General features: G+C 48.3%; 1 protein-coding gene across 2 annotated transcripts in view; it reads right to left on the reverse strand.

Annotated features, from left to right (window-relative positions):
- SH3PXD2A (SH3 and PX domains 2A) overlaps positions 1–13,925 on the reverse strand; it is a 331,374-nt gene that overhangs the window by 11,291 nt on the left and 306,158 nt on the right. For both annotated transcript variants that reach the window (XM_019502762.1, XM_019502761.1), the window contains 3 exons: positions 8,975–9,092; positions 1,773–2,107; positions 105–154 (listed from right to left, as the gene is read on the reverse strand). In XM_019502762.1, coding sequence (XP_019358307.1) covers positions 105–154; positions 1,773–2,107; positions 8,975–9,092 — 503 coding nt within the window. The remainder of the gene's footprint in view (positions 1–104; positions 155–1,772; positions 2,108–8,974; positions 9,093–13,925) is intronic.

Genomic DNA, 13,925 nt, shown 5'->3' on the forward strand with positions numbered 1-13,925 from the left:
TAAAGAGTCTCCATACGCCCTGCACGGGGGAAAGAGGAAATGCCCAGGGCCTGCTGTATTTACACAATTATTGCAAGGTTTAAATATAAAAAGGCAACACAAACCAGACTGGATTCTCTGCGTGGGGGAGGCCTCGTTCTTAGATTTGGAGAGCCTACGGGGTGAGCAAAAAAAAAAAAAAGTACAAGAGTTAACTTTACTTAGGTTTAATAAACTGCACTAAACTAAAATCCTTCAAAAGTTGCCAACTAAGAGAACAGAGATATTCAGGTGACTGCAACCATTTATTCCACAATTAGCAAGTTTCCGAAGGCCACTGCTACAGTCCATAGAAAATAGTGGATTATCTTCTCTCCTGGACCGACTCCACTGGCTTCACTTGGAGTGGGGCCAGCAAGAAAACTGGCCCCGTGCTTAGTTTCCCCACGGCTGTCAGAGCAGTAACATTCACAGTGCATTCTGCCATAGGACCTCTGACAGCTTCTTGCAAAGGCCAAGTGGGAACATTTCCATTTTACAGACTATGCAACCAAAGCCCAGTGGTTAAAGTGGCTTAAAGTAACAGCAAGCAAACGAGAGCAGGGGGGACAGAGACCACCTCCCTGCCTTCCTAATGTCCTGCACCAATGCAGAGACAGACCGGTTTTAATAGAATTATTCTTCAAGGGACTCCTGTTACATTGTGCTCTGAAGGACCGTGAAGATCTGGCGATAACCTTAGAAATCTGCTCCCTACGACAAGGTAAACCAGGGTCATCTTGGAGCTGGTGAAAGGAAGCTGGGCCAAGGCTGGCGAAGTGAACGAGGCCTGTACTCACCGCAAACCTATGTCCAAATCACCCACCTGAAGCTGCATGGGCAGGTCCCTCTCCCTCGCCCACTTCTCTCTGGCTTGCCTTGCAGTGCTACCACTGAGCTAGGGTTTTCCAGACTTGGCATGATGTGGGCCATACGTCAGCATGCAAATTCTCAGAGACCCACCTGCCCTGCCATCTCCTTTGCTCTACCTCCATCCCCAAACAGGATTGCCCAGCACCCCAGCGGCAACTTGCTCACACAGAAGAGCAGCACTCGTTGTAGCTCTCACTGACTCGTAAGGCAATTTAATCAATGGAAAAATCAAAGAGGACAGCTAACGGGGCAGGACCAGCTACCTCTTCTTGAGCCACCAGCAAGTACAACCCACCAGGGGAACCCGGAGCAACCTGCTGCGCTCATTCCCGTCTTCTGGAGGAACACGGCTGCCTCCAAGGCTATCCACATTTCCTTCAGCTTCAGGAAGGGGTAGCACAAAAGAGTAGCCTGTTAAGTGCACTTTATGGTACACAGGTCAAGTACAAAGTTTCTGCAGAGGATTTCTGGGTTGAGAGTATGTGGGCATTGGCATAAAAATAGATAAGCTGTCCCCATTAAATGCTTTTGTGGGAGAACCTTTCCACTACATTAAGGATTTCTAGCAACTCCCATCAGAGTAGACCGAGTCTGGCTGCAGCTCAGGATCAGACAGTATTGTGCCCTTCTCGTTTTATGCCAGTCACTAAAGCAACAAGTCAAACAGGGCCCTTATAGAGCCAACGCTTCCAGGCTGTGATCCTGCCATCTAGAAAACAGCCCCGACTAGAGGCAGTGTGATCTGGGCTGAGCTCACTCTCTACAAAAGGGCTGGACTATTCCAAGTCTCCCCTTCTGCTCCTAAGATGCCTGTGACACCCAGATAAATAAAACCTCATGTGCGAATGAATGATGGGAGCCTAGCTATTGCATTGCCTTACTTATCTGTGCTCTTTGCGGTGCAATCCTTGCTACAGCGGGGGATCCCTGAGCCAGTTTCAAAGCCTGCTTGTCTGCGGTCATCATGGCATTGCCGTTCGAATCGTTGCAGAGGATGGGCAAGCTGATTTCTTTTTTGGTGATGTGGGACTCTGCTGCTTCATTTTCCGCTTGGGTTTCCTTATCGCTGGAGGGCTTCTTGTTCAGCAGGTTACTGATCTCCATGATGTTGCCTATGATTTCCACTGGCCCAGTTAAGTTCTTTTTCCTGGATGGAAGATCATCTTTTGCTTTCTTCAGGTAGGAGGCTGGGGCCCAGCCCTCTTTGCCTAGATGCCTGCATGTATGAAAAAAAGCCCACATTAAACTACCTTTGCAGTCCTTCCAGATACAGCTGCTAGGGCAAAAAACGATGAGGAAAACAACAAACTCCCACTTGCGGTTCCCAGATACGTTTTTGTGGTCTCTATTCACCCACATCTCGGTCTATTCTACTAGCAGTGAACTGTGAATGGCTGTAACAATAAAGGAGCTACCTATTGCCTCGAGGGAAAAAGCCAACCCAGTCCCCCCTTGTCAGGGATAACATTACTCATAAGGGAGAGCTTGTGTCAAGCCTGCATGCAGCCAGTGGCCTGAGACGAGATCGATGCTTTGAGCCCCAAAATACCAAGGAACCCATTCTCCTCCTTTGTCATTGTGCCAAATGGCATCTCTCATTCCCGCCATGCAAAGACCACAAGTTACCACAATTAAGGACTAATGCACTGAGAGGAAGGTCACCCTTAATTGGGGTCTTTTGGGGAGGACAGGACCTTGTGCCAAAAAAAGTTGTTAGCCATATTAGTCCGAAGTCAGGCAGGCGGCACAGACCAACTCTGGGGTGCCAGACTCATCTGGTCCTGTGAGCTGGATTGGGCCTGTGGGCTGCATGCAGCACATGTGCTGGTCTGGGCCAGTTTCACACGCGTGTGGCACAGTGTGCAGGTCTCGATGGAGACCTTCAGGCAGTGCCGTGAGCCAGATCTAGCCCATGGGCCATGACAGCCCTGGATTAACCAAGTCAGAGGACCTTGTGGGGTAAGCCCACTTTCCTCGAGGAGGAACACTATTGCGAAGAACTCTTCACACCCATAAACAACATGAACTGTGGCTTCCTCAAGTGGAGAAACTATTCGATTAAAAACTAACTCATATCAACACTTGACTTGAAAATTACCCACAATGGGGATTATTTGGAAATTGAGTTGTGAAAAATCTGAATGGACTCCCGACCCCAGAAGCACAAAGCTGAATTGACTGCACTCTGCCTCGGGCTGAAGTCGTCATTCCCCCCACACCAGCCCTTTGGGCGAGGCAGCTTTCTTAATTCCTGCTGTCACTAACCCTGCAGCAAGGATTTCAGATTAGGCTCCGGGGATGAGCCTGCGGGAGTTCATTTTCCTTAATGGAGCCCTACCTTGCTACAAAAAAGTCAGTGAAACATGCTTCTCTCTTTAATCTCTCAAGACACCTATAGCACGGGCTTAAATGAAGTGAGAATGTCATTAAGTGCTTGGTACTTGGGAAACCTGGAGGAAAGGAAAAGGTTAAAAAAAGGTGGTTCCTGAGCCTTCTCTAAGGAAAGTGGAGGTGGCCACCGAAGCCAGACAGAAGGCGCTGTGAAATTAGGAGACAGGCAAGTGACTCGTCCAGACGAGGGAACTTTCTTGATGGGGACCTTTGTATTAGCACAGAGGTTTCTTCTAGGACGCAAGTCACATTGTGCTCTCACTCACGGCATCGACCCTGGTCGCGGGGGCTCCCAGCAAGGGAGAAGGAAAGAACAGGTCCTCACCGTCTTGTTAGCTCATCCCCGAGGGTGACCAAGGAAGGCAGGAAGAGAAAAGTCATATCTTCAGAGGGTTAGACTAAAAGTTTTTGGCGGGTCTGGGATTGTAAGGAAGAGGACACTTAGGGCAGCAAAGCAAAAAAAGGCCACATTGGTTGCACTGACTGCAGATGACTATTCTCGATTTTCACTATGGGATTTCTAGGTAAGGTAACAATGGGCACCTCCACCTTGCACCACTACTCAGGGTAAGAAATTCAGAACTATGCAATCCGACTCCCTCTAAGACTTGTGAGAGCAGCAACAGTGTTGGCAGAGCTGCAACCAACTACAGCGGGCAATTTGGGGACCATTACATTTCTATCAGGCGGGTTGTGCTCCCTCTGGCAACCTGCATTAACGATCCTTAGAAGGCCACCCAGAGAGGGAACACCAACCGTTTAATGCCCAAACACAATACGGCAGGATTTGGGGATACCAGGCCCTGGGAAAGGCTTCTTATTACAAGAGAAGGGAAATTCAAGATTTGCCACGTACCGGATTTTGGTCAGTGTTCTCCCATGTACCACCCTCCTCGGGCCCTGCAGAACAGCCATCCCACCGTGAGCTAAGGAGAGGCCCTGTCCAACATCTTTGGTTTCAGACTTGCTATAAAGCCATGCCAAGCCACAGCTGTTCAGGCACATGATAAGGTTTCTTGTATGGGTGGGGGGGGTCACACGATGGTTATGCAGAGAAGAGCGGTTAGGAGCCATCGCCACATACCTAATTAGAAATGTCTGAACTGGAGCCCCAGGGTTAACACTAACAGACAAAGGGGAAATTCAGATCCAAAATTTCTGTTTCAGGCCCATCTCTTTAAGGACATTTTGATTCAGATCCCCATTTCATGACCAAAAGCCCTGCTGGATTAGTTGTTCAGAATGACCCCTCCACTGTTGCAATGGCCGTCATGGGCGCGCATGTGCACGCACACTTCCTCTGCTGGTTTAAAAGGTGACAAGCTGCTGGAAGAAACCGCTCTTTGCTGAGCAGGTAAGTTTAGGAAGGACCTCAAAACATGCTGTGCGTGATCCGATGGTCAAGGTCACCTACAGCAAAACGATGGACACAGGTAAGAACAACCATCGATGGTCATCTGCATCCAAGAGAGATGTAACATTTTGCACGGCAGAAGAGTAGCGGTGATGGGTAGAGACTCTAGGAGGGTTTGGTCATTTTTCAGCCTAGGCTTGGCCTTGCATTGTCAGAACAACCTGTTGGGTTCAGACGGCTTCACATGGCCTCAAACTGCTTTTTGCTGTGGGGAAACAGGGCAGAGCTGTTGAGCCCCCCTACCCATAACTGCAAGCGTCTCCCTATTGGACCCATTTCTTAGGTTGGGTCAGTAAGTAGGACTTGAATTAAATCACTACCAATGCCTATCAGAAGCACTTGGCACCTCTCCCCGTAAGGTAACAATAAATATTTTTCTCTTCTACGTGAAGATGGGTCTTGGCTTTTTGTTTTAAAGACACAAAACTTCACTTCACTCAGCTGTTCTCCCTCATTTCACAGGAAGAAAAAAAAAAATGGCACAAACCAAATGACAACACACACATAGGAAGACCTGTGAAGTTGGGGCAGAGAGATGGAGACACCAGCCAATCTTATGCTTTAAGTCACAAAAATCTTCCTTTACCTAATTCGCAACCCATCCCAGACCTATCATGATATCCTAGTTTCCTTTAAGTAGTACTACAATTTAGCGCGCTCCCATCAGCTGCACATCTCTTACAGAGGGTCTGAGAGTCATGCCACAGCAGGACACAAAAGAGCAGGCCAACAAGAGCATAGATCAGCACCTCGTAGGTCAGTAGAAAGTGATAATCCTGATCCTTCAGCAGGAGACCACCTTTGCTGCTCGCCTAATGACGACGCAGATGTGCCTATGCTATGTAACGACTTGGAAATGTCGGCTATTCAGCACAAAATAGTCGTGCAGGACACAGGCAGATCCAAGGCTGAACTCAACCGAATGATAATGATCCAGCTCGGAGTTTAAGACACTCCATGAGAGTCTGAACGCTTCCGAGTCCTCACGTAAAAGGGGCAAAGGAAGGAGGAGAAATGGAAACATTTCAACGCACCGGGGACTGCAAGGTAATTGGAGGGTTATGGGATTAGGGGCAAAGACTTGGCCTCTTGCGTGATGCAAAAACTCCTTCTTGTTAATATGACATGAAAAAGAGTTAGATCCAAGCCATAGGAATGTTTAAAAAAAAGTGCCTCCGAGTGTCTGAGCATTGGTTCTTGTAACATCTGCTTTCCAGCTCCAGAGCACTGGAATTACTCCAGAGGGAAGCAAACTGGGGGGAAAAAAAAAAAGAGACAGGAAATGAGGATCAGCACATGGCTAGGAATTTTGGGAAATTACATCTTTAAGGTAGAACAAGTTAACGACTTTAAGGTGGATCCCATTAGCAAGATGCTGGATTTGCTCTACCTGGGGGACTCGAGGGGACTTTTTTAGTTTCTTTATGGTGCTAGACTACAGATGAAATGGCAGCAGGATTCATCTAGAGACTCCTTTCCCCACACACCCTATGGAAAGGAGTGGGTCCTTTTAAACACCAAAAGGTCTGAAGTGGGATATGGGATGCTGAACAATAGGCAGGCTCAGTGCAAAGGTTTTCCAAAAAAATAAAATAAAACCCTATCTGTAAAAGCCCATAAAACGTTGTAATTGTACACAATGCTGATGCAAGCTTCAGGTCTGTGATCCCAGATTACAAGAAATCCTCTGAAGCTACAGAAGTATGAACAGCAGCATTGAGCATTACAGATTTACCCTTCTCGTTTCGCTCATCATGGAGACGCTGCTTGTAGGAGGACTAAGGAAGACAAGTCCTTGTCCAATGCACAAACTCCCAGAGAGTTCGGGCCTGACTGCAGCGGGTTTTTTCTATCATGTGGCTATTTGAAAAACGACAGACCCATCACAAGGTGTCAATCTCAAGCAAACTTATCAAAAAAGAGTGCCCTGCAGAAAGGATCCAGGCAACCAAAAGAAAATGTATTATGGTCTCCAAAGGCAGAGTGCACATCCTTGTCCCTCACAAAGATCAATAGGAGCCAAGAGGATGCATCTTCCATGATCAGGTCTCCTCGTATGGAAGAGCAATCAAATACCCCAGCAGTTAGCAGAGACCCGAATACTCCCCGTGAAGTTTTACAGTAGGTATGACAAGAGGGCAAACTGAAGTTCACCCCTTAATGACATGTAAATGAGAATGCAGGAATAGCTAATCACCCAGAGAAAGGCTGCCCTTGGAAGATATTGCAAGCCTAAAGTAGCAGTACTCAACTAAACCATTATTTCAAATGAGGGGATGAACTAAATCCAAGATGTTTTATGGAGGTTTCTCTCAAGAGTGGCATACTGCTTTGGTCTTCAAAGTGCCATGAATAATTAAGAGGAGGGAAAAAACATGAGAGAAAAAGCTATTCTAGATTTCATAGACATTAGGGGCTGAAAGGGACCTCATGAGAACAACAAGTCCAGCCCCCCGCCATAGGCAGAAAGTCAGCTGGGATCAGTGACCCCAGCAAGAAATAAATCCAGCTGCTTTTTGAAGGCGGCAAGAGTAGGTGCTTGCACCACCTCTGGGGGGAGTTTGTTCCGGACCTTGGACACACGCACCATAAAGAACTTTTTTCTAATATCCAGTCTAAAACAAAAAAATTGGCCTTCCTGGAGTTTATGGCCGTTAGACCTGGTTATCCCTTGGGGAGCTCTGGTGAACAGCTATTTTCCCAGGTCCTGATGCACCCCTGTTATGGAGCTGTAAGCTGCCACCAAGTCCCCCCTGAGCCGTCTCTTCTCCAGACTGAAGAGTCCCAAATCCCTCAGCCACTCCTCATTTGGCCTTCCCTCCAGGCCTTGGACCATAAGGGTGGCCTCCTCTGGACTCTCTCAAGCTTCTCCACAACCCTCCTGAAGTGGGGCCCCTAATACTGGACTCAGTACTCCAGCTGCGGCCTCACCGGGGCCAAGTAAAGAAGGAGGATGACTTCCCTGGTTTTGCTTGAGATGCATTGGGGGATGCATGCCAGAGTTTGGTTAGCTTTGCCTGCCACATCACATTGGTGGCTCATATTCATCTTGTGGTCAATCAAGACCCCCAAGTCCCTTTTGGTTGTGGTGCTAGCAAGTGTAGCGCTGCCGAGCCTGCAAGTGCACTGGGGGCTCTTCCTACCGAGGTGCAGCACCTTGCACTTCTCTGCATTGAAGGCCATCAGGTTTTGGTCGGCCCACCTTGAGAGCATGCCCAAGTCGGCCTGTATCCCTAGCCTGTCCTGTGGTGCGACTGCCCTCCCCCATAATTTGGTATCGTCCGCAATCTTGACCAGTTCACATCCAGCTCCTGAATCCAGATGCAAGAGGATAAGCAGGAAGGTGTCTTATACTATCTGTGAAGTACAGTACCTTTACCACTGCCTTGCATTTTATGGAATCAAAAGAAATGGGATTAAAAAAAAAAAAAAAAGACTCCCAGATTTGGCACGCAACTTCATGGCAGCATTCACCGAGCACTGCAACGCTGGCAGCTATACAAGTGTCGACGAAAAGGCAGCCCTTGACAGGCACTGACCCCAGTTCAACATGCACCCGGGACATCCTCGTCTCAGAGGGAGTTTAATGACTGAAAGGTACCGCTCTGAAAGTGACTGTCACACGGGAACATCTCATTTGTATGCATTATATCAGCAGCTGCCTAGGCCATATGGTCTTCGTACACAACTTGCACTCACAAGCAACTAAGAAAAGTCTATGATGAGCGTGTGAATAAATTTGCTCATTCAGCTTATTCTGCAGCCAACAAGTAGATCTCATACCCTTAAAATTGCCCTTTGTCCTATATAGACCACAACCCATCTTCCAGTATTAATAAAATCAGATTCGCCAGAAACTTTACAAAAATACAAGCCTTGTAGTTGGCTGCAGCACAGTAAAATGATGCACAAGATCAGTGCCACTTGTCAACTGGAATCTGGGGGGGGAAGGAGGCAGTTAGTTTTAAGGTATAAAAATCAACAAGGCATGCATTTTCCATCAGTACATTTCTTTAAGTCTACTGGCCCTAGCTTCTAGAACATTCCTGCAATCAATATTTAAATATTGAACAGTTCATCTTATAAAAAATAAAAAGGAAAAAAAAAGCCACTTTCCCATGTTTCTGGCTAGGATGCACGATGAATAAAAAGTCTTCCTGCCTTCTCTAGATAGAAGATGACACAGAAGGCCAACGCAAAACTACTTATCACAAGCCTGACAATCCCATGCACGGTAATGGATCTCCCCGCAAGTTTGGGTTTTTTTTGGTTTTTTACCTTATGTACCACCATCCTTCCAGGTTCTTTTGGATGACCTCCACGGTGACCCCTTTTTCGAACCCAATCTCATCCTTGCCTTGGCTGGTGTATGGCTGGACTGTGACATATTTCTCTTCTAGCAAAGGGAGAAAAGGCAACATCAGTTAGGGACAGAATTTGCTCAGCTGTCGTTCTGCTCTGCTCGGTTTTGCAAAACTGCCGTGCAGTGATTACACGGAGCAATTGCAAAGGCGGAACCCTGATCTGGGGCCTGCTGATTAGCTCTGCTCACAACATGATGGATAATCAGCCCCTCAACGCTATCCCACTGCTTTCCATGCCAATAATGACACAGTATCTCCAGAGAATTCTCCCCCCAAATTCCGAAGGGAGAGACTGAGATTTGAAGTTGGACTCAACTCGCATACTGTAACTTGACAGCATTAGCCTGGCTGCCAAAGCAGCCGAGCATCGCTGCAGAAGGCCGAGCCAGTTGGCTCTCGTTCGCAGATGCACGGAGCATTGTGTTACTGGAACTCGAGCGCTGGGTCCTGGGCGTGACCTGTCCTCCCCCATTCACAGGGACTGGCTTCTTAAGTCTATTGGCTTTGCACCTCTTGAAACAGGCTGGCTGTGCAGGGACCGCTACACAACAAGGCACCTCAAAAAAAAAAGAGAGCATGTTTGCAGGGTAAAGTGGCCTGCCTCTTTTATAGAGGCAGTGCCCTGCCTCCAGGGATGTCCAAGGGCTTTGCAAATATTCAGTAAACCCCACCCGCTGCAAAGTACATGGGCATTGCCGTTTGAGAAGATCCAGAGACAGAGCCACGTTGCAGCATGCCACTGCCCTCTGGGAAGATGAGTACGTCACCCCCACTTGGCATTTGGTGCCCATCTCCAGCTGTTATCCCCCTGCCATAAGAGGCACTCGAGAGCTGCACGGGAGGAACTAGGATCGCAACCCGGGAGTCTTTGCCCTGCATTCCCTGCCCTACCCACCGCATGAGGCCGTCACTCTCGACACTAAATGCACAGTATTCCTGCCCCAAGAAATTGAAGTGGTAACTACAGGTTTAACCTCTTCACTCGCACCAGGGGCTGTTGGCCAAAGCAGCAGGCTGAACCTGGGATTGGGGGGGGAGGAGTGGGGTAATATCACACTCAGTAAATTGCTGTAGCCGCTTAAAGGACATAGTGCACAGGCTCTAATGAGCATGCTGTCCAGGTTGCCCAACCTGTTCAGCCGCAGCAGAAGACCTGGAAAAAAAGAAACACAGAGCTGCGGGTACCCAGGTGAAGCAAAGGGCATGAATTTAAGTGAATGCCGACTCTCCTATCATCTCAAATGTGGAAGGGGGTGGAGAAAAAGGGTGCAGCTGCTTGAGGCAAATGCTCTTATGACAGGGAGTCAGACTCACCATTTATTTAGTTTTGTGGCTCGATTGCATTTGGTTGCTGGGTGAAGCATGGAAAAATTTAAAAGGGAAAAAAAAGAATCTTTTCTGAGACAAAGGAATAATTCCTCGTGAAGAGGGGAAAAAAAAGAAAGCATTGGCAGAGTACTGAACAGCAGTGAAGTCAGAGCCACTGTATCTTTAAAGTCAGCCTCCCTCCACTGGGTTCATTTGGGTCCTCTGGACACTCAAGTCCTCAGCTACCAAAACCTCAGGCGCCTTAAGGAAAACGTCTCCTGCTCCCTGGGGAAGGCTGTTTTTGTCATTTATTCCTGCAACTCTAAGCAACTCCAAATGGCTCATTTCCAGTCAGTGCCACCAGGACACTGTACTTTCCCTGCAGGAAAACAGGACCATAATACCAGGCTGCACATCTGTGGCTGCGGCTAATAAATCCCAGAGGAGTGTAGTGTCATGGGTTGAAGTTTTCGCAGAGTGGCTGGGGTGATGCAGAAAGGCTGGGCTTTACAAAGCTTATCCTGGTGTCAAAGGAGCATGTTAAACTTCCCCACTTCTGATGCGTGGAAGACTAAAGTGTTAAGCTGAGACACAGAAGATTTCCAGGTGATTAAAACTTGCCTTGGGTAGGCAGAAAAAGGCAGGCAGCCAAGTTGCTTCAGATACCCACACTGCTCAACATCGTCCCAGAAATATATTACCTGGGATATCCTGCTGTGACTTTTATAGAACGACAATATAAAAAGAGCATGCTAAACCATGTGTTTATTGGATGCTCCAGTCATGGGGGGAGTGGACATCACTGCCATCCCGTCAATGCTCCGCTGGCTCTCTTCCACATCCCTAAGGGCCCTTATAATAGAGGCCATCAGCACAGACTCCTGCCACAACAGCTACAACAAAAGCCGCTCTGTTCATCTTACGCCTCCTCCATGCAAGCAGCCATCCCTGTAACAGCTGCAGGCGCTTTCGTTTTGCCAGCTCACCATCCTGGGTGCCCCACCTCCACCCTCGTTTCTGGGCAGAACCCACGACGCATTGAAAAGCAGCACGGGGGGCTGGAGAAGGTCGCAGAACGGATCGGTGAAGTGCTTCCTGCTCAGGTTCTTCTGGCTTTCCCAGAAATTAAGCCACCGCTTCGTCTAAACCCACTCGCTGCGTGGTGGCAAAACCACTGACAAGGTGGTGTCTGCACCATGCTGGCCATGAAGGGCAGGGCATTTTAGAGGGAAAAAAAATGTCAGTAGAGGCAAGGCCCTAGCACACAGAAGAAGGGCCACCTTAATTATGAGTGTATTGATGAGCCAAATCTACCGGACTGGCAAAATGAAGGCCCAGTAGCATACAATACGGCCATCGCTACAGTTTTGGGGGTGGTTGTGTTGTACTGTAGACCAGGCCTGACTGACCCGTGCAAGGCTGCTGAGAAGACAACTCAGGTTTCCAACCTCTTCTCCCTTTCAGCCACAAGCCCTTCTCCCCCCTTCCAAAGGTCAGTGAAAACCATCCCTGCCCCCCAAAACAAGACTAAAGGTTTTCCAGCTGCAAAAAGCCCTTTGGTGAGCACTTTCTCTCTACCCCTATTTGTTTTCCACTGTTTGTGGACTGAGTTCAGGTTGATGGCCAAACACCAGAAATTGGAGCACCGAGATGTCACCAAAAGGGACTTTCCAGGTAATTTTCTCCAAGGCTGTTCAAATTATCTGGCCCATTGCTGGATCAGCTGCCTACTTTTCTGCTTTGTTACTTTCAGCACAAGGCCATCACCATCCTCCACATTCACTACATATCAGTGGAGGAGAAAACTACAAGAAAGGAGGAGGAAAAGGTACTGAAAGGGGAAGAAAAACCCAACTCATGCAGTGACATGTTTGAAAGGGGTTAAAAATCCATTTAGAAATTAGGGTCTCTACGATGCGTTTGTTTAGCAATTCTATTTTAAGCCTAGAGATCAAAAACAGGAAGCCTCCATTAAAGTTTCCCTTGCAAAGTGCTTTCACAGCAAAAAATTACAACCATCTCCAAAGATTACACACATTTGGTTTCTTTCAGCGGTGAAAGAGAGACCACAAATATACACAAGTGGGGTTTGTAACAAACAGCACTCTCGAGAGCTGGGCCTCCTTGCAACCCAAAAGCAATTCTGGTTTGCGCCTACCAAGCCTAGCCCTAGAAGCAGGAAATTGTGTGTAAAGCACAGATGAATGGGAGGCGGGGGGGAATTTTACATGGACGTCTTATCATTTAAGACACTGATCTGCATAGGTAACAAAATCGTATGCAAAATGCTTTTTAAATTTTTTTAAATAAAACTGGATCACTGAAGACTGATGCACTAAGTTACTGGAAGGGCAATGTAAATAATCAAGCTTCGTAGCAGAAACAGTACAATGCAAAGAGCTGGAAGCACACTTTGTGCTGTACAAAATGACATTGCTGTCATTTCACTCCTTCAAGTACTGCAATTATGGGTGTTGCCAGAAAATATACCAAGGCTGTGTACAGACAGTCACTTCTACCAGAAGAAATTTCTTGCAGCAGAAAAACAGCCTGAGAGGCAGACTACACAAATGTTGCTCTAGCCCCATGGCTGGACAGCCTCACAGGCAAGCTCTCCAGGAAAGGGCACTAGACTAGAGGGCAGGTCCTTGGGCCACTCAGGCCCTTATAGGAGCCTATTACTCAACAGCCTGTCTTCTCACCTGCCTGGCAGGCTGTCAGGTGTACGTTTGCAGCTGCTGAAAAGCAGCAGCTGCTACAGATAGCTGGGGACAGCTGCAGCCCTTGGAGAATCAGTCAAGCAGCATCATGACCCAGAGGACTGCATGGAGGGGGACAGCAATCAGCTGCCATAGCAAGGCTTCAGGATCCTTGCTGCAAAGGCATAGCAGCCTGCCTTGCCCTGTGCTGCTCTGGGAACTGGGCTTGGGAAAAGCCTCTACATGCAAGGCTCCTCCGTCTTCTAAATCACCACCCCCCTCCTGCTTAGTGGAGTAGGGGGATGCCAGGGAAGCTGATATGGCTGAGAGCCAGGCTTGCAAGCAGGAAGGGGCAGCTCTCTTTGCACTCAGCTCTCAGTGCCTGGGAACAGAGCAGGGGGAGCGGCATGGCCAAGCCATTGCTTGTTTCTTGCACTGAGAAACTCATGTGAGAAGCAGGTGTGGAGAGGCTAGGGCAGCTCCTCTCATCCAGGGGAAGTGGGGGAAGCAGCTAGCTGTCCTTGTGCCTTCTCCAAAGTAGGGTGACCCTGGTCTCAGGAAGGCATGGGAGTCTTTCCCCCAGCTCCATTCCTCCTGGCCCCCAGGAGTTAAGCCAAGACAAAGCATGCAGACATTCAGTCTCCTGGGAGAAACTCATAGTTTCATAGTTTCTAGGGTCAGAAGGGACCTGAGCAGATCATCTAGTCCGACCCCCTGCCATGGCAGGAAGAGCACTGGGGTCAAATGACCCCAATAAGGTGGTCATCCAACCTCCTCTTAAAAACCCCCAGGGTGGGAGCCTGTACCACCTCACATGGAAGCTGGTTCCAGACCCTAGCCGCCCTGACCGTGAAGTAG

This window comes from Gavialis gangeticus, unplaced genomic scaffold, assembly GCF_001723915.1.
Source record: "Gavialis gangeticus isolate Ggan-Ray unplaced genomic scaffold, GavGan_comp1, whole genome shotgun sequence".
Classification (NCBI taxonomy): Eukaryota; Metazoa; Chordata; order Crocodylia; family Gavialidae; genus Gavialis; species Gavialis gangeticus.